The following is an 18,498-nucleotide window of genomic DNA, read 5'->3' as shown; positions in this document are numbered from 1 at the left end:
ACCCCCGCCCTGTAGGACGCGGTACAGCATACTAACGGAAGTAGGCTTTGAGTCTGCCCACGCTTCCGGAAGAGCAGCGTTGGGCTGCCGGTGTTTTAGACTCCGCGTGTGTGATTACAGTGGCGCGGCCTCCGAAGTAGAAGTGCTGGCGTCCCGGGGCTGGTGAGTGGGGGAAAAGGCGACAAGGGTGGAAACTTCGTGGCTTCCAGGTCTGTCCCAGGACTAGGTCCTCTGGATCCCTGCCATGCACCCGCAGTGCCGGGTGAGTGGTTGGGCTCCGAAGCCGGCTCTGCTGGAGTGGTCCCTGTAACGTCAGAATATGTCCCCAGGAAGTAGCTCAAGGCCCTTCTTTGTCGCGGGATCGCTTTACTCTTTGAAGCTTCAGTTTCCCCTTGTCTGAAATGAGATTAAGGGTCAAATTCCTAGCAAACTGGACCGCATTGCTTGTTCTGTTTCTACCAAACACATCCATTCCTGATTCCAACTCCTAGGCTCCCTCTAGGTCTTCACCTCTTTCACAGTCTCAAGCCTTTTTAGATTCCTATTCCCAAGTGTCTCTCAGAACCAACCCCTCCTATCTTCTATTCTCACTTATACCTATTCAGTAGTTCTGGTTCTCATGATTTCTCTGTTGTACTGCAGTTGAATCCTTGTACCCGGTGTACCTTCCTTCAGTCCTATCTCCCTGTCCAATCTATAGCCTGCAGTATATATATTTTTTGGTTACTGTTCTATCTTTCCCTCTTCTTAAGGCTCTGACTTGCCGAAGTGAACGTTAATCTATTCACACCTGATGAAAGATCTGACACAAAAAGCCCAACGTGTCTTAAAATTTAACTCCAATTATTATGCTTTATTCACCTTGTAATCTAGTTGAACAATTCTTCAAAGAAAGGCAAGAGCAAGCTTTTGAGCAGCTTGACGGACATATTGCTGGTGCTTATCGAAATAATTGGTTTTTTCCTATTTCCATGCTTTTTCTCATATTCCTTCTGTTTTTCCCTTTCCACCTGTCAAAATCTTATTCATCTTTTAACATTAAGCTCAAAAGCATCTTTTTAAGGAAGCTTTCCTCCTTTGCTGAAGCCTCATTATTTCCTACCTCGTTGATAGTTTATAATCTGATTTGTATTTTAGATCATTTGTGTAATTGTTTTATCTTCTTAAAAAGTGTGCGTATTCTCTGAAGGTAGGGAGTTATGTATTCATCTGTGTATCTGTGACTTAACTGAAGCTGCTTAATGATATTTACTACATTGAAACTAACTTCTGGAGAAAAATGTGTGGACTTGTGGTTTTGAAGCAAAGACCTTTGGAAAGATGAATTATGGATTATCTGTTGCCTGGCATCAAACCATCCATTTCTTAGTCCTGAATGCTGTCCAGCACATTGGTGCTAGAAGGCTCTATCTCTTGCCCATTGATCACAACCTTGACACTAAAGATACAACTCACCAATTCTTTGCTTTGTTTTTAGGACACCCAAACACGGCAACCATGGAAGAAAGCTTCCCCCGAGGGGGTACAAGAAAGACCCACAAATCAGAGAAAGAGAAAGCTTTCCAGCAGTCCTTTGAACAAGACAACTTATTTGATGTAAGTGGTGTGCTTTTTTGATAAGACTCACTGAACACTTTCTCTCTAGTGTCCTTATGGAGAATGAGCCTTGTTTGAGAATGTGTGGTTTTCCAGATTGGATTCTTGTTGAAGTCTACTTTTATAAATTAAACTTGTTAGAGAGTCCATGCCACCACAAGGCTATATCTTTTGAAGCATGGCATTTAGTATTTGAGTTTGCAGTGCCGTTGTTTCTTTCTTTCTTTCCTTTCTTTGGCCACGTCGCCCGGCTTGTGGGATCTTAATTCCCTGACCAGGGATCCAACCCGCACCCTTGGCAGTGAAAGCACGGAGTCCTAACCACTGGACCGCCAGGGAATTCCCTGTTTCTTATTCTTAGAAACTTACCATGTTGATTAAGGATGGAGAGAAAACAGTTTGATCACTGCATTTTTGAATGAGGTCCTTGCTGTATAAAGTGATCATAATTTGCAGTAGAATTTGAAATCTTCACCTAGAGTAGGTTGTGCTCCAAATGCTAGAGGGACGGTAACTAACATTTGATTGTATGGTCTCCTCTATTTTATGTAATCTTTCCAACTGTACTGTGTAGTAGAGGTCATCATTCCATGATGAGGAACTGAGGCCCAGAGAGGTTATATAATTTAACTGAAATCACACAGCTTATAATGGTGGAGATAGGAATTTAACTCGGGTCTTCGTGACTCCACCTTTTATTTTCTTGCACTGTTCCAAATTGCTTCTCCCAGCGGGGAACCCCAGTGCTCATCCCAGTCAAGGGAGGAAGAACACAGGAGAGAAGAGGCTTTGAGAACAGAGCTCAGATTTTGGTCAAAGGGAGAATTGGTGTCAGAACAGGAGATTGACGTTGAGGCAGGAATTAAAGGAACAATTGGGAGTGGCGTGTAGTAGAAGGGTAACAAAGCAAGGTGACAGAAGACCCGAAGTTGGAGGGAAAGGCCAGGAGTACTGGTTTTTATTCTTTTGGATCTTTTGCCCCCTTTAGATTTCTACTGAAGAGGAATCCACCAAAAGGAAAAAGATCCAGAAAGAGCCAGCAAAAACAAAAAAGTTGAAAGTTGAAAAGAGAGAAAGCAGCAAGTTTGTAAGAGAGAAGTTTGAAATCCTTAGTGTGGAGGTTTGTCAAAGTTTTTTGTTTATTTTTAACAGCTTTATTGGAGTATAATTGCTTTACAATGGTGTGTTAGTTTCTGCTTTATAACTGGTTTTGTTTTAAACAAACTCTGAGTTGCTTAATTCTGTATATGTTCTTCTTCCTTTCCTCTTTCCTTTTTTCCTTCATTCTTTTCATATAAATATGTGTGTGTAGCTTATGTCTCTAGAACTTCTTCCAGTTTTGTTCAGAATTGAGCATTATTTCCTTCAATTATTAATTGGTGCCTGTGATCATGTGTTGTTTTTTTAGTTTTTCTTTTTAGCTGCTGAGTCCCTCATCCCGCCGATGCCCTCATGGAACTTGTGTTTTAGTAGAATCATAGGTTAGAACTGGCAATAACTTTAGCAATCACTCTAATTCTACCCTTTCATTTCATAGATGTGGAAATTATCTCAGAGAAGTGAAGCAGTCTTATTATGTTCCTTAAATTTTAAAAGAAAAAAAAAGTCAAATGATAGTGAAGGGAAAGATATAGATTCAGCCTGCAGAATTATTTTCTTTGTCCTGTGTGCTACTTAAAAAAATTATTGTTTAACTTCGTGCCAACATTAGAAAACTAAAAAATTTTCCATAAAAATGTGATTTCCGGCTTTTTTGTAAAAATTTGAAAGTGCTGACAATACAAGCTTGCACTCCCTCATGTTTGTAGGCACACAGAGCTGAATAGTGGTTGCGCCCTTTAGACCTGGCATGCACCCTCCAGACTGCCATTGTCTCCACTGACTTGTGTCCTGCATTGTGTTGCCTGCTAGACCTTTGAGTTTGGGCTGCTTGGAATAAAGGAAAAGGCGAGAGTGCCCTCCAGCACCCTGCTGGAAACACTGTTGTATAATTTCGATCTTTCATGGTGCTCAGTCAGATGTGTGATGAGTGTACTGACATGTACACATATGTGTCTTGTAGCTTTTATATGTCAGAGTTGGGACTAGAAGCCAGAACCCCCCCCAACCTCCCCAATCATTGTTCTCTTCTCTGTTGTATACATTTCACTTTTTCTCTCCTAGTCCCTGTGTGAGGGGATGCGGATTTTGGGTTGCGTGAAAGAGGTAAATGAACTGGAACTGGTGATTAGTCTCCCCAACGGCCTCCAGGGGTGTGTGCAAGTGACTGAAATCTGTGATGCCTACACTGAAAAGCTGAATGAGCAGGTGGCACAAGAAGAACCCCTGCAGGTAAGGGAAACCCGGATGAAATCCGTAACTGGAAATAAGTAGTACACCAACAGATGTAAAATGACAACTTTGCTAAGTGTTAAGAAGGAAGGGTACTAGATACCAAGAGAGTTTATAATAGGGAAATTTTTTTCTTTTCTTCTTTTTTTTTTTTTTTAAATAAGGGGATTTTGACTTAGCCCAGGGAACCTGGAAGACTTGCCTGAGGAAGGGATGCCTGAGCTGAGGTAGGAAGGATGAGGGTATGCTAGAGAAGGAAGGAAGGGAGTTCAGGCAGAAGGAGCCCGATATGCAGCAGCAGAAGGCTAGTGTGGCTAGAGCAGAGAGAGCCGGGGAGAGTGGAGTGGGATGGGGCTGGAGGGCTGGGTGGAGGCCAGACCATGTTTAGGATCGTTTTTCTAGAATCAGTGGGAAGCCCTTGAAATGTTCTCACTGGGGTGGGTGCCATGTGGACAGCACAGAGAATGAATTGAAGAGGCATGCGTAGCTGCTTAGAGACCAGTTAGGAGGCTGTTGCCGTAGTCTAGGCTCTGAGATTGATGGATTTACTGAGGGCTGAGGAGGTAAAGTCAGTGCTTAGTGACGAATTCCATATGGGTGGCAAGGCCGAGAGACGTGTCAGAGGTGAGTCCTAGGTTTCTGTTGAGCACGGCTTGACAGTTGGCCATACCATCCTGAGACAGGAAACCCTGAAAGGGGACCTGGATTAGGAGAGATGATCATGATTTGATTTTCTGTGATGTTGAGTTTGAGGTACAGTTGAGACAACCAGTAGATAGGTGATGCTGGAGCTCAGGGACGTTTGGGTTAGAAACATGAATGTGTGAGACTTCTTTGTATAGGTGGTAATTGAAGCTATGGAGGGGGAAGAAGTTGCTTAGAGGGAGCACATAGAGGGAGAAGAGACTGAAAGACCGAGCCTGGGGCAAATACTATATTTTAGTTGCTGAATAAAAGGAGAGTTGCTGTCAGAAGAAGGTGGGACCAGAGACACAGAGAAGAAAAAAGGTGAACGAAGGGTTGGAAGCAGCACCAGAGTTCAATGCTTTGTAAAGGTCACGTGAGAGAAGGACTGTAAAGTGGACTGTTGGGTTTAGCAACGTGGAAGTCATTGGAGATTTTGTTGGGAGATCAAGTATGGAGTGGTGGGGGTGGAACTCAGATTGCAGTGAGCCGAAGAGTGAGGAGAAGATGAGGAAGTAGAGACAGTAATTGTAGACGATTCTTTTAACACGTCATTTTACATCTGCCCATTGCGTGGAGATGCTTGGAGACCTTAAGCTGTAATCCAAGACTGTGACATGGCCACAGGCCGCTTCCTTTGTGGGTGAGCAGTTACTCTCTTCATCTGCCTTTTGGGCTCTTTGGGATCTGAGGATGAGAAACCGCTGAGCCAGGACCAGGCAATGAATTCTCAGTGCAGGGGAAGGGTACGTATCAGGTTTTTCTCATTTGTATTCTGCAGGACCTGGTCAGCTTGCCTGAGCTCTTCTCACCTGGGATGCTGGTGAGATGTGTGGTGAGCAGTCTGGGCATCACAAAGAGGGGCAAAAAGAATGTCAAGCTGTCTCTGAACCCCAGAAATGTCAACAAAGTGCTGAGTGCTGAGGCCCTGAAACCCGGCATGGTATGTCTCTCGGGCCAGGGCAGAGGAGCAGGCAACATGCCTTCTCCCTGTCCTGCCTCCTGGGGTGTGTCTAGACTACCTTTCATTTTCAGCTTAACTGTTACACATGGGGGTGCATCTTTTCCTGGGGGGAAGGTCGCCAGGGTACTTTGGGTACTTAATGGAAACTGAAGACTTGAACCTAATCACATTACCCTGGAGGGGAGAAAGGGAAAGCAAGTCCAAGATTTGCTGGTAGGGGAAAAAAAATGCTTCCAAGGAATCTTAGCGAGGGTAAGAAGGAGTTCCTTGAAGTGCCTTCTTTACCGAGACTTCTTCACAGATTAAGTCTTTTTCAGAGGCCACTGGCGTTTGTGGGGAGAGATTGAGGGCTGCTCTCTGAGAGCGAGAGACAGGGTAGACAGGGCAATTAGACTGTCAGCCGCACTAATGGATGATCCACTACTGAATCTCCCAGTCCTATGCAGGTTCAGGAGGAATGTATCCCCACTCAGTGCCTCCAACTCAAGTAGGTACAAAACACACTCATATAAACTATACTCACTTAAGAGGAAGGAGATCAGTATGATCTTGGAACGTTTGGTTAGAAGCGGTGGAGTTTGGACCAGGCCCTGAACGTTGGGTCGAGTGGGGAATAACAGTAAGCCAAGTTGTAGGAAATTGACAGGTATTGAGAGACCGCTGTTTGACAGGTGCTGTTTTAGACACTTTCTCTGAAGAAATTTTCATAGCAACCCTGTGAGGCTGATAGGCATCCCTCTTGTACATTTGAGAAAACAGACTGAAAAAGGTTTAAGTGACTTAAGTGGCCAAACACCAAATAGCTAGTAAGTGTCAGAGCCAGATTTGAATGCCACAGTGCTTCCCGTGAAAGGTAAAGGAGGTTGGCAGGATTCTGGGGGGAGACATCTTGGAGGTGCTTAGAAAAGACATGATGACAGCTAGAAGGGTAGTTCTGGATTCTCATTAGTCATGGTGCTGAGAGCGCTGGCACTGCAAGGCCATCTGGTTTATCTCTTTGCATAACATGAAAGTCTTTCCTATCTTTTGAAAATCCTCCAGGGGAGAAACCCCTCTCTGTCATTCCATTATTCAACGCCTCACTGTCTGGAAACCATAAGATCCTTCAAACCCTGGGAGAATTAAAGTTGATGTCTTTCCCTCTTCTATCCTGTAGTAGGACTGAGGTTTTTTTTCTTTTCTTTAAAAAAAAAATTTTTTTTAAGTATAATTAATGTACAATGTTATACAAGTTACACGTGTACATTATAGTGATTCACAATTTTTAAAGGTTATTCTCCATTTATAGTTATAATAGAGTATTGGCTATATTCCCTGTGTCGTAGGGATTGAGGTTTAAAGTTAAAAGTGAGAGGATGTGTGGGATTATGGGATGGTGGGAACAGTCATGTTTGGTAGTGGATGTTTGTTATGTGTCCCATGACCTTTGACTTTTGAACTTCTGGGAATGCTTTGCCTTCCTCCAGCTGCTCACGGGCACTGTGTCCAGCCTGGAAGACCATGGCTATCTAGTGGACATTGGTGTTAGTGGGGCCAGAGCTTTTCTGCCACTGCAGAAAGCCCAGGAGTACATCCAACAGAAGAACAAAGGTGAGAGGAAGAAGAGGGACCAGTCCATGGTAGTGAGGTGGTATATGGGGGGATTATATTTAAATGCCACTTTGTTGAGTAAAATGCAGAATGCTGACCCTGAAGCATGTGTGGCTTTGCTGAAATCAACTGTTAATCTTAGGTGATAGAAAAGGGGAGATGTGTGAAGGGTCAGGGAGTGGCAGTCTCATTAAGATCTGATGGACCAGTTTCACTTTTTCTCACTTAGAAGATTCCACTGAAATTTGGGCCCCCAGAGCCTCTGAACCAGTACTCTCCTGCCTTGTTGAGGTTTTCATATTTTTGTGTGGTAGTTGATTCCAAATCAGTTAGGGTCGTTTCACGCCCTTCTTGTAGTTGGTCCCTGAGAAATTGGGAATATGGGGAGTATTGCATGGTAACTGGGCAAGTAGGCCATGGATCTTTCAGGTCTATCACTCGAGCCCAAGTTAAAAGTCCTTCTCATAATAGGTATTTTTCCTTTTGGGGGCTGGACTTGCAGGTGCTAAATTGAAGGTAGGTCAGTACCTGAACTGCCTTATTGAAGAGGTGAAAGGCAGTGGAGGAGTCGTTAGTCTGTCTGTTGGTTACTCAGAAGTTTCTGCTGCCATTGCTACTGAGGAGCAAAACTGGACCCTCAACAGCTTGCTGCCAGGACTGGTAGTCAAAGCCCAGGTACAGAAGGTAAGCCGTTCATTGTTACTACTGTTTTCTAAAATAAAAATAATTTTTATTGAAGTAGTACGTGCACACAATCTAAAATAGTGCTGTCCAGTAGGGTAGCCCCTGGTCCCGTGTGACCATTAAGCACTGGAAATGTAGCCAGTACCACGTGTTGAAATGATAATATTTTGCCTATATTGGGCTAAATAAACTACTAAAATAAATTTCAGCTGTTTCTTTGTAATTTTTACAATGTGACTGCTAGGAAACTTAAAATTACATATGTGACTTATATTTCTCTTGGATAGTGCTGATCTAAAAGATCAAATGGTATTAAAAGGCTTATGATGAAGAACTCTCATCCCTTCTAACCCCCATCTTTAACTCTTAGCTTATCTTTTGAAATTTACCTCTGTGTTTCGAAGTATAATAATAAGCTTCTGCTGCATCTTATCACTTTGAGGCATTGAGTTTTAACTGCTTATCAAGGTAGATGAAGTTTTGGCTCTCTTATCCTTCCCTTCTCCCAACCTTTCAACAAAGGTATATTACAATTTTGGCTAAATCAGTATTCAGTGTTTAAATTATATGACTACATAAATATTATTTATTTGCTGGGCTAGATAATATAATTTGTTTCTTGAACAGCTTTTTTTCCTGGAGTTGCTAATCAGCTTTGTTTTTGTCATTTGCTGAATTCTCTTCCTACCTTTCACTATTTCTTCATACATCCTGTAGTTATTTTTCTCTCACTATTTTCTGTTTTCAAACCCTTTAAATAATCTTTGCTACTTTTTTCCCCTACCCGGAGCCCCTTTTACTGTCATCCGGCTCCAGTCTGGACTGGTTGCTCTGTAGAGCTCCCTTCCCTGTCATCCCGGATCCTACCCCACTCTTCTGTATTGGATAGAACCTTCTTTGATTCCATGTATTCCTCTTTTTTGGTTTACTCACTCATTTTAATGTGTCACATTCACCAGAAGCATCCTCAGAAAAGCACATGGGAGGTTAATTTCTTTCCCTCATTTGTCTTGAAATTCCCAAGACCACTCCCAGGTTCGATGATTCACTAGGAAGACTCACCATCAGCATATGGTGGTCCTCACGGCTGTGATTTATTGCAGTGAAAGGAGGCAAAGCAAAATCAGCAAAGGGAAAAGACCCATGGAGTGAAGTCTGAAAGAAACCAGGCACAGGCCTCCAAGAATCCTCTTCCAGTGGAGTCACAAAGGGTGTATTTAATTCCTCCAGCAGCAAGTTATGACAACATGGGTGAATGTTGTCTACCAGCAAAGCTCACTGAGGGTTTTTATTTGCGGCTGGTCACATAGGCATCCGCTGCCTGGCATGTACCAAAATTCCTGACTCTCCTAAGGAATTCGAGTGTTTAGCATAAACCATATTGTTTGCACAAATAGTTTAGGTACAGTGAGCCACTCAGTTCTGAGAGTGGTGGGAACCCTCTTGAAGTCTAAGTTCCCAGACACCGGGCCAGGGCCAACCCCGCAAGCATCCTTTTCCAAGGATCGCAGTCGCAGGCCTGCTATGTTAACTCTTTTCTGCACACCTAGTATATCTGAAAATATCTTTATTCTGCTCTAACGTGTGATTGGTAGTTAATCTGGGGTTAGAATTCTAGGTAAAAAATACCTCAGAATTTTGAAGTTCTTGTTCCCATTGTCACCTGGCCTCTACTGCTGTTGAAAAGTCTGATGTTATTTTGATTTCCTTTTCTTTGTATGTTCAAGGATCTTGTCTTTATCCCTTTCGTTTTAAAATTTCACACTGATGTGCTTTTGTATGACTCTCTTTCCATTTATTTGTGCTGACCTCCTGTAATCCAGAAATGTAGATCCTTAAGTTCTGGGAAAGTTTTCTGTATCACTGTGGTTTTTTTTTTTTTTTTCTAATTTTTAAGTTGAGATATAATTCACATATAGTAAGATTCACCCTTTTAAAGTGTACAGTTTAGTGGTTTTTCAGTGTATTCACAAGGGTGTACAGCTGTCATCACTATTTAATTCCAGAACATTTTCATCACCCCAGTGAGAAACCCTGTACCCATTGGTTGTCACTCTCCATTCATTCCCTCCCTCAAGCCCCTGGCAACCACGAATCTACTTTGTATCTCTAGATTTGCCTGTTGTGGATATTTCATATAAATTGAACCATACAGTATGTAGCCTTTTATGTCTGGTTTCTTGCACTTAGCATGTTTTCAAAGTTCATCCATGTTGTAGCATTTATCAGTGATTCATTCCTTTTTATGGCTGAATAATACTCCATCATATGGAGTTGGTAGACATTTGGGTTGTTTCCACTTTTGGCTTGTTATGGGTAATGCTGCTACGAAATTTGTATATAAGTTTTTGTAGGGACATATGTTTTCATTTCTCTTGAGTGTATATCTAGGAATGGACTTGCTGGGTCATATGGTAACTCTGTGTTTTAACTTTCTGAGGAACAGCCAAAGTGGCTGCAACATTTTACATCCCCACCAGCAATATAAGGGTTCCAATTTCGCCACATTCTCACAAACACTTATTCTTTTTATTATAGCCACTCTAGTGGGTGTGGGTGTGAAGTGGTATCTTGTGATTTTGATTTACATTTCTCTAATGATTAGTGATGTTGAGCATCTTTTCATGTGCTTATTGGCCATTTATAAATCTTCCTTGGAGAAATATCGAATCAGAAGTCTTTATCCATTTAAAAGTTAGATTATCTTTTTATTGTTATGGTGTAAGGGTTCTTTGTATCTTCTGGATACTAGCCCCTTATCAGATCTTTTAAAATTTTTAATATAATTTTCTTTTCTTTTTCTAGAACTCCTGTTAGTATGATGTTGGAATTAATGGATCAGTTCTAATTTTCTTATTTTTTCCTCTCTTCTTTGGTTTGGTACATGCATGTATTTGTCTATATCCTACCTCTGGGAAGTCTCTCAACTTAAACTTCCCATTCTCTATTGAGTTTTTGCTTTGACTGCCATGTTATGAGAGAGGCACTAAAAAACTGCTGGGAAGTCTGTGTGCCTGGGTGGGACTTGCTGACTGGCTGACTTCCCTGTCAGCGTCAGGAACTAGTAGCAACCTCCAGATGTCACTGTTAGAAGTCTTCTCTGGCATGTTAGATTTCTCTGGAAAGGATCTGCTAACACCCGATTCAGGAGCATATAAGCCTGGCTGCCTAAGAGCTAGATGGCAGAAAGGGGCTGGCGGTCTCCATATCTATATATGATATTCAGAATTTTTCTTAATTCACATTTTCATGGTTTGCACTGTTCCTGTGTTTTGAGTCTGGTACAGTTTCCCAGAGAATACCTCTCCCATTTTCTGTGGAGATGGGAGAAGGGTGGACCCTATAGTTTGAGGAGAGGACCTGGGGATCTGACTTAGTTTCCCTCATTTCAGTCACCTGCCTCCCTGCTCTCTTTTGAGAGGCTTGTCACCTCTACTTTCTTAGCTTTGCAGGGCTCTGTAGGGTGAATTGCTCATGGCCAGTATCTCCCTCTGGCAAGCATATGGGTTTTTAACTTCTTAGTCTGAGCCCATCGCCAAGTTAGCAACAATTTGTCCAAGTTGTCAGGCTGGCAGTTGCCCGAGGATCCTTGTGTAAAGCGCCTTCCATCCCATTGGGAAATCCCGAGGGTGGAGGACTGATGTCCTCTCAGGCCCGGGGGCAATGAGCTTACTGAATTAAGGAACAGCCAGTGCCAGGAGATGTGCTGCCATTTCATTTTATGGGAAGAACGATGATAAGGGTTAGCTGGGGGAGGAGAGACACACAGTTATCATTATCATGGATAATGTGGCTTTATGAGCAGTCTCATTCCTGGTTCCTTCAGAGAGATGTTTTTCATAACTGATTCTGTTGATTTCTAGGTGACTCCATTTGGCCTTACGCTAAAATTCCTCTCGTTCTTCACTGGCCTGGTTGACTTCATGCACCTGGACCCTAAGAAAGCGAGAACGTATTTCTCAAATCAGCCAGTAAGAAATGTTGCACTTATCTTTTCTGGATTTCAGTTGTGTCCCAACCAGCCATCCAGTGTCACAGCTGCTACAGGCAGGTCCTAGGACTGCATGTGTACAGGTGTCAGAGGGGTGGTGAGGGGAATGAAAGTGTCTTGGAAGGACCACAAGAGACTGCCAGTGGTTATTTCTGGGGATTGAGATTAGAGAAGGAGCCTGTGGAGAGGAAGGCAACTTGTAGTTTTTATTTCACACTCTTTGATTGTTTTTTCTTGGTAGTAAATCTTTTGCTTTTATAATTTAAAGTGTTCTAGTAGAGTGTTTAACATAGAACAAGGTATATGTTTAAATAGACAAATGTTCTTTACAAAGTGCTATAATATAGATTCAATTTTGGGGAAAAAAAGTCTTAAAAAGTACATCTGGTCAAAATGCTGGCTGATTATGCAATCAGGTGTTAGTGATTAAATCTGGGTGATTTTTCTACCCTTGTCTAAATATTCAAATTTTCTGCAATGAACATGGATATTTGGGAAGAAAATCCCAATATATGGTAATCATTGTTTTTTATTAAAAATCCTAAAATGATTTATTTTTTGTTTTTAACAGTAACACATACTAATGGAAGCTGTAGAGACTTCGTTGGTTTTTTCTGTTGTTGTTTGTTTTATTTTTTTAAGTAAAAGTAGGTTTTCCCACCACCTAGTAATAATATTGTTAATTTTTTGGTGAACCTCTTTCTAGTAATATTTTTCTCCTTGTAGCCATATTTGTCTGCAGAGTTGAGACATTTTATATGCTATGGCCTTGTGATCAGAGCAGGCTGTTTCTGGTGTGTTTCAGATGAGCTTCTGATATAGTGATGCCAGTACATGGCTCCTTTTGCATATGTATTTTTAGCCTCATGGTGTTGAGGGGACCCTGGTATATGTTTTCCTGGCCTTGTGTAAGCGTTGATTCAGTCGGACATAGTTCCTCTGGGACATTCTGTTTGATTGCACAAGCTGATTTTAGTACTTACATCTGTAGCTTGGTCAACACATGGAGAGTCTTGACGCCTGAAAGTCTGCTCCAGGGTGCCTTGTCTCTGGTGAGCCTTGTCTTGCTCATTATGCCCTTTCCCTTGTCTAGGTACGGGCCTGTGTCCTCTGCGTCCATCCTCGGACCAGAGCTGTGCGGCTGAGCCTGCGCGCTGTCTTCCTGCAGCCCGGGCGTCCACTCACCCGGCTCTCTTGCCAGCAGCTGGGAGCTGTACTGGATGATGTTCCTGTCCAGGGCTTTTTCGGCAGTGCCGGGGCCACCTTCAGGCTGACGGATGGGGCTCTGGCCTATGCCCGGGTAAGGAGGCTCTTTGTTTCATCACGATCTTATCACCAGAAGGACTTTGGGGACACAAGTTCTTTTCTGCTTCCTTCATCCCTGGGTATTAGTTTCCTATTTTTGAATTTCCCCAAACGTGGCAGACAGTTCATAAGGACTAGAACAAGGTCTGTTTGTTATATTAGAGTGCCTTAAAATTGACTTGCCTTAATTGATACCTGGTTGATGGTAGGTACAAGAATGAGTTAGGATCTACACCAGGGCTTGGGAAAGTTATTTTAAAGGGCCAGATAGTAAATATTTTAGGCTTATGGATCATATAGACTCTGTCCTAACTACTCAGTTTTGTTGTTATAGCCTGAAAGCAGCAAGGACAGTATGTAAATGAAAGGGCACGGCTGTGGTCCAGTCAAACTTTTACTTAGAAATATAGGCACTTAATCGTGAGCTGTAATTTATCGACCCATGATCTAGACTCTTCTCTGACTTTATAGAGATTCTGTGATAGTACAAAGCAGTTCTTTAGTTAGAGCAATTATTTTAACAGGTAATCAGAGTGCTGTTTTTATGGTAGGTGACAAATGTACTGAGTCATCTCCATGTCTGATTTAATGTCTGATTGCCTCAGATCTGTTGCTTCTGGCTGGTCCTTAATCACTTGGTACTTTGTAGCTCAGCCATCTCTCCAATTCTAAGAAAGTCTTCAAACCTGAGACCTTCAAGCCAGGGAACACTCACAAGTGTAGAATCATCGACTACAGCCAAATGGATGAACTGGCTTTGCTCTCTCTGCGGACGTAAGTCTGTCACTAACTTGTGCGGGGTGTAGAGGTGTGCTCCTGTGCAGCGCACGCCCACAGTGTCTCCTGGCCTTGCTTGGTGAGGGTTTCCTTTCTTGCCTACATGATTTTGGTAGCCCTGAATTTTAGGCAGCCTCTGTCCTAATTTATTTAATCTTGTATTTGCCTTTTGTTCTAGGTCTGTTATTGAAGCTCAGTTCCTTAGTTATCATGACATCAAACCTGGGGCCTTGGTAAAGGTAAGACCTCAAGCATATAATTAGATACTTCACCACCTTCAGATAGTCTTTAGTTCACAGGTTAACTGTCAGCTCATTAGTCCCCATGTGAACATGTTTAAAGTCATATTCCTTCTCTTTGCCTGCTAACTGGGATTTCTTTTTCTTCCCTTGGGTAACTTGTAATTAATTTCAAGGTAAGGTCTTGCTAGTACCACCCCACTACACAGAGGCAGTAGGTCATCAGTCCTGGGATTTGATGGTGTTGATTAGACCAGGTCAAAAGTTAGTTCTTTGATAATTGAGCCAGCTGGGATATTAGTAAGAAGCCAGTTGCTGCTCCTGTCCAACCACTTAGCCCCAATTGAGCAGCTCCCCTTTACATGTAGAGTTCATTCCTTAGGAGACATAGTCCTCTCTGTTGGATAATGAATTTGTAAGGCAGATAGAAAGAAGATCCTCACACAAAAAGATGTGAAGTTTCTCATAAATAAACCCTACTGCATCCAGATCACTGTGGGGTATGTACTTTGTCCCTATGAGATCTGGAATAACAGGCACAGTTACCTCAGGAAGCTGAGCTTTGAAAGAGAGGTGTGAGATGCTTTGTTGTAAGAAGTATAGGAAAGATATTCTTGAGGCATCATGGCATCTTTTCCTAGGGCAAAGTGATGACCATAAAGCCATACGGGATGCTGGTGAAGGTGGGCAAGCAAATAAGGGGCCTGGTACCTCCCATGCATCTGGCCGACATCCTTATGAAGAATCCGGAGAAGAAGTACCACGCTGGGGATGAGGTCAAGTGCCGGGTGAGCCTCCTGAAGGGTCACTGGTGGGGTTTTGGCCACATGGGAAGAGAATGATGCTTCTCAGCTGAAGTTTCTGCCTTTTTCCACAAAGTGACCACATAATATCTGCAGTCCTGCGCTTGGCATTGGGAAGAGAAAACTGGGTCCCTGCCCTTGATAATTGTATGGTATAATTGGTAGTTAAAATATCCATACATGAAGAGAGCAGGCCAGGTGGTTTGGTGCAGGCTGTATGCTGTGGTCATATCTCAGAACGGGGAGGTGAGGGTAGGCTGGGGCAGCAAGAATCATTGATAATCAATGATGATCAATATGATCAATAGCAACTACCATGTAACATGTATTCTGTGCCAATTGCTGTGCTAGGCACATCATAACACGCCTTACTTCATTTCATCCTTAAAATGGCCCTATGAAGGAAGTACTGTTATCCTCATTTTGCAGATGGGGAAATGAAAGCTTAGGAAAGCAGAGTATCTTGCCCAAAGTCACACAGCTAATAAATGGCAGAACCAGTTTTCGAATTGAGCTCTATTTGACAATAATGTCTTCTAGATTTCTGGCAGAGGTGGGGCTTGAACTGGAAAGGATGGGTAGGATTTGGAAGGTTGAGGAGGAGCAGGGGTTGTGTCAGGCACAGAAATAGCCCAACCAAAGCTGCCAAAACTTGAGTGTTTTATAAGAAAGGCTTGGATCCTGAGAGACGCTTCACAGAGTTGTGAAGATGAAACATGATAATACACAGTGCTTAGGGCCTGGTGTGTGCAGACACTTAGAATGTTGGATTTTCTTATTCTCATTTTATTTCATTATGGACTCAACAAAGATATTGATTACCCATTGGTACAAAGTTTTACAGTGGTGGGGTCAGGAAGTTAGAAATAGAGGAATTTCTCTGCCCTCGAGGAGATGACTTTTTGAGGAATGAGAGGTGGTTGGCGCACTCAGTCTTAAGTTTATAGCTAGTCCACAACACTGTTGAGGGGTAAACTGGTTCAGTCATTCATTCTGTTAGACGAGATGCGGTGGTCCAGGAGGGAGAGGGAGCGGAGGCAGAGTAGGAGTAACCGACACAGGACTCCCTGGAGGTGCACTGGGTTGGTGAGTGTTGCTCTAGGCCCAGGAGGGGACTTTTGGGAGGTAGTACATTTGAAATAGAGATGAACGCTCCCGAGGTCGTCATCCAGCAGGAAGCAGGGACGGTCTGCAGCTATTATTCTCAGAGGCAAAGAGACAGCAGGTTTTTAGGGACTGACCCTGGCTCTAAGGGGGTTGCAGAGACCAGCTCAGTTGGTCTCTTGGTAATGGATGACTTGGTCATGGCCAGTATCCTTTCCCTAGGTTTTGCTTTGTGACCCTGAAGCCAGGAAGCTGATGATGACCCTGAAGAAAACCCTGGTTGAGTCCAAACTTCCTGCCATTACCTGCTATGCCGATGCTAAGCCTGGTCTGCAGACACACGGCTTTATCCTCAGGGTCAAGGACTACGGCTGCATTGTGAAGTTCTACAATGACGTGCAGGGACTGGTGCCCAGGCACGAGCTCAGTGCCGAGTATATCCCTGACCCAGAGAGTGTCTTTTACACTGGCCAGGTAACCCTTCCCCTGGATAGGCTCCTGCCGTTGGTGACCCCATGAACACAGATTTGGAGGAGTAGGAAGGCTACTTTTTAAGGGTTACAGAAGAGAGCATGTGGGGTAGCGGACCTGAGCCAGCTAAGTGGAGGAGATGGAACAGAACAGAGAGAAACCCTCAAGGGGGCTCAATGGATGCTAGCAAACTAACGGACCTTAGGCCCTCAACCTAGAAGAAATTAATCTTCACCTGTAATACACTAGCGTCCCTCACATCAGAAATTGTTCTGAGGCCACTATCACCACAAGGGGGCACTGCCCTAAATCTGATGAGTCTGGGTCTGTCTAGGAAAAAATGATTTTTTAAAACTTGGGATTATACCCCAAAATTCATTCATGTCTTTTGTCACCCGAAAGGCTGACTTGTGGGGATTCTGTGTAGCTCTCAGTACGTTTCTCTTCACTGCCTTCTGATCTGATCCAGGGTCTTGGTGAATCACCCAAGGCCTCTGTGGTGCTGCTGGGGGGCACCTCTCTCCAGGGCCAAGCAGGTGTGGTTTCTCACCAGGTGGTGAAGGTTGCAGTGCTGAACTGTGAGCCATCCAAAGAGAGGATGCTCTTGTCCTTCAAGCTGTCAAGTGATCCGAAGAAAGAATGTGCGGGACAGAGTCAGAAGAAAAAAAAAGCCATTAACGCTGGGCAGGTACCTGGACTCCTCCAGACAAATTATTTTAGTGACAGTGGTAGAGAGCAGAGCGCCACTGACACCTGGGGTGCTGGAAACCATGCAGGGGGAAGATCAAGGCAGCTAGATAAGATTCTGGGGCTGTGTGTCACAGCAGTTGGACCGTCTAGGAAGGAAAGTGCTGTTACGGTGTGGCTTGTCAGCAGTGTGCTGCTGCCCTCTTTCCTCTCTGGTCCCTGGGACCAGCCTGCAAAACTGTCTTTCCTTTGGGACCCAGTGGAGGGACCTGGGAGAGGCGTGATGGGAGCACCAGATGGGTCCTGCTGTGTGTGCGGGGGTGTGTGCCTGTTGGGTCTTCGGGAGCGTGGGGTGGGGAGTGGGAGAAAGCTGCCTCTCTGATCTCGACCTCCCAGTCATCCCTGGTGCTGGATATTCGATGCCTCTGATCTCTGCCTGACCCACACGAGTTGCTCTCTGCTCAAGACAAGCGCTCTGTTTTGTCTTCCTTTTCCCTGGGTAGTTGGTGGATGTGAAGGTTCTGGAGAAGACCAAAGATGGGCTGCAGGTGGCTGTCCTGCCTCACAACGTCCCCGGCTTCCTTCCCACGCCTCACCTGTCAGACCACGTCCCCCACGGCCCACTGTTGCATTGCTGGCTCCAGGCGGGCGACACCCTGCACAGAGTCCTGTGTCTGAGCGAGGGTGAGGAGCGTATTGTATCCTTTACTGGTCTCAGGGAGCCGCGGAGCTGGAGGTGTGGGAGCTGTGGGCCCTCGGCGGGAGGGGGCGCTGGGGAACTCCAGGCCAGCCTCTGCTCTTAGTTGGAAACTCCATGGGAAAGAAGTCGGCCCTCTGACTGCAGAGATACCTCCACAGACCAAACCAGTGGGCAAGCCTACACTTTGCCTCTGTTCCCCTGGTGGGCGTTAGAGCGGGATCGAGGTGCTGCTGGCAGATGCTGGTGGTCAGGGCAGAGGGGGAGCCCAGGGTGTTGGGGAGAGGGCCACGTGGCACTCCAGGCCCAGCAGGACACTCCCAGTGGCACATCCAGCCTTCTTGGGGCACTCAGTGCTCACCCCTGAGTTGGAACAGTTAATAAGTACCTGCTGTCCTCTTTTCTCTCCTCCGCCTCCCCCTGCTGGGATATAGGTCTCAGAATATAGCTTTCGGTCTTCGTGTGGGCGCTTAGAAGAAAGACACTGCCTCCTTTCTTGCAGAATGTAAAATCGATTCTCCTTAGAGTGGAGATAGGCAGAGGAGGGGAAATAGGGTTGGTTAGTGTGAAGATAG

At 44.3% G+C, this 18,498-nt stretch overlaps 1 protein-coding gene across 2 annotated transcripts in view; it reads left to right on the top strand.

Annotated features, from left to right (window-relative positions):
* Window positions 1-3: 3 nt before the first annotated feature.
* Window positions 4-18,498, top strand: part of PDCD11 (programmed cell death 11) — a 42,007-nt gene continuing 23,512 nt past the window's right edge. For both annotated transcript variants that reach the window (XM_061198530.1, XM_061198447.1), the window contains exons 1-15: window positions 4-162; window positions 1,478-1,596; window positions 2,585-2,716; window positions 3,760-3,927; window positions 5,393-5,554; window positions 7,042-7,165; window positions 7,668-7,849; window positions 11,713-11,820; window positions 12,934-13,140; window positions 13,795-13,919; window positions 14,101-14,161; window positions 14,803-14,949; window positions 16,291-16,542; window positions 17,093-17,227; window positions 17,730-17,924. In XM_061198530.1, the coding sequence (XP_061054513.1) occupies window positions 1,498-1,596; window positions 2,585-2,716; window positions 3,760-3,927; window positions 5,393-5,554; window positions 7,042-7,165; window positions 7,668-7,849; window positions 11,713-11,820; window positions 12,934-13,140; window positions 13,795-13,919; window positions 14,101-14,161; window positions 14,803-14,949; window positions 16,291-16,542; window positions 17,093-17,227; window positions 17,730-17,924 (2,097 nt within the window). In that variant the 5' untranslated portion in view covers window positions 4-162; window positions 1,478-1,497. The remainder of the gene's footprint in view (window positions 163-1,477; window positions 1,597-2,584; window positions 2,717-3,759; window positions 3,928-5,392; window positions 5,555-7,041; window positions 7,166-7,667; window positions 7,850-11,712; window positions 11,821-12,933; window positions 13,141-13,794; window positions 13,920-14,100; window positions 14,162-14,802; window positions 14,950-16,290; window positions 16,543-17,092; window positions 17,228-17,729; window positions 17,925-18,498) is intronic.

The sequence above is a fragment of the Eubalaena glacialis genome, chromosome 1 (assembly GCF_028564815.1).
Source record: "Eubalaena glacialis isolate mEubGla1 chromosome 1, mEubGla1.1.hap2.+ XY, whole genome shotgun sequence".
In the NCBI taxonomy this organism is placed as follows: Eukaryota; Metazoa; Chordata; class Mammalia; order Artiodactyla; family Balaenidae; genus Eubalaena; species Eubalaena glacialis.
This window is presented reverse-complemented; position numbering and strand designations above follow the sequence as displayed.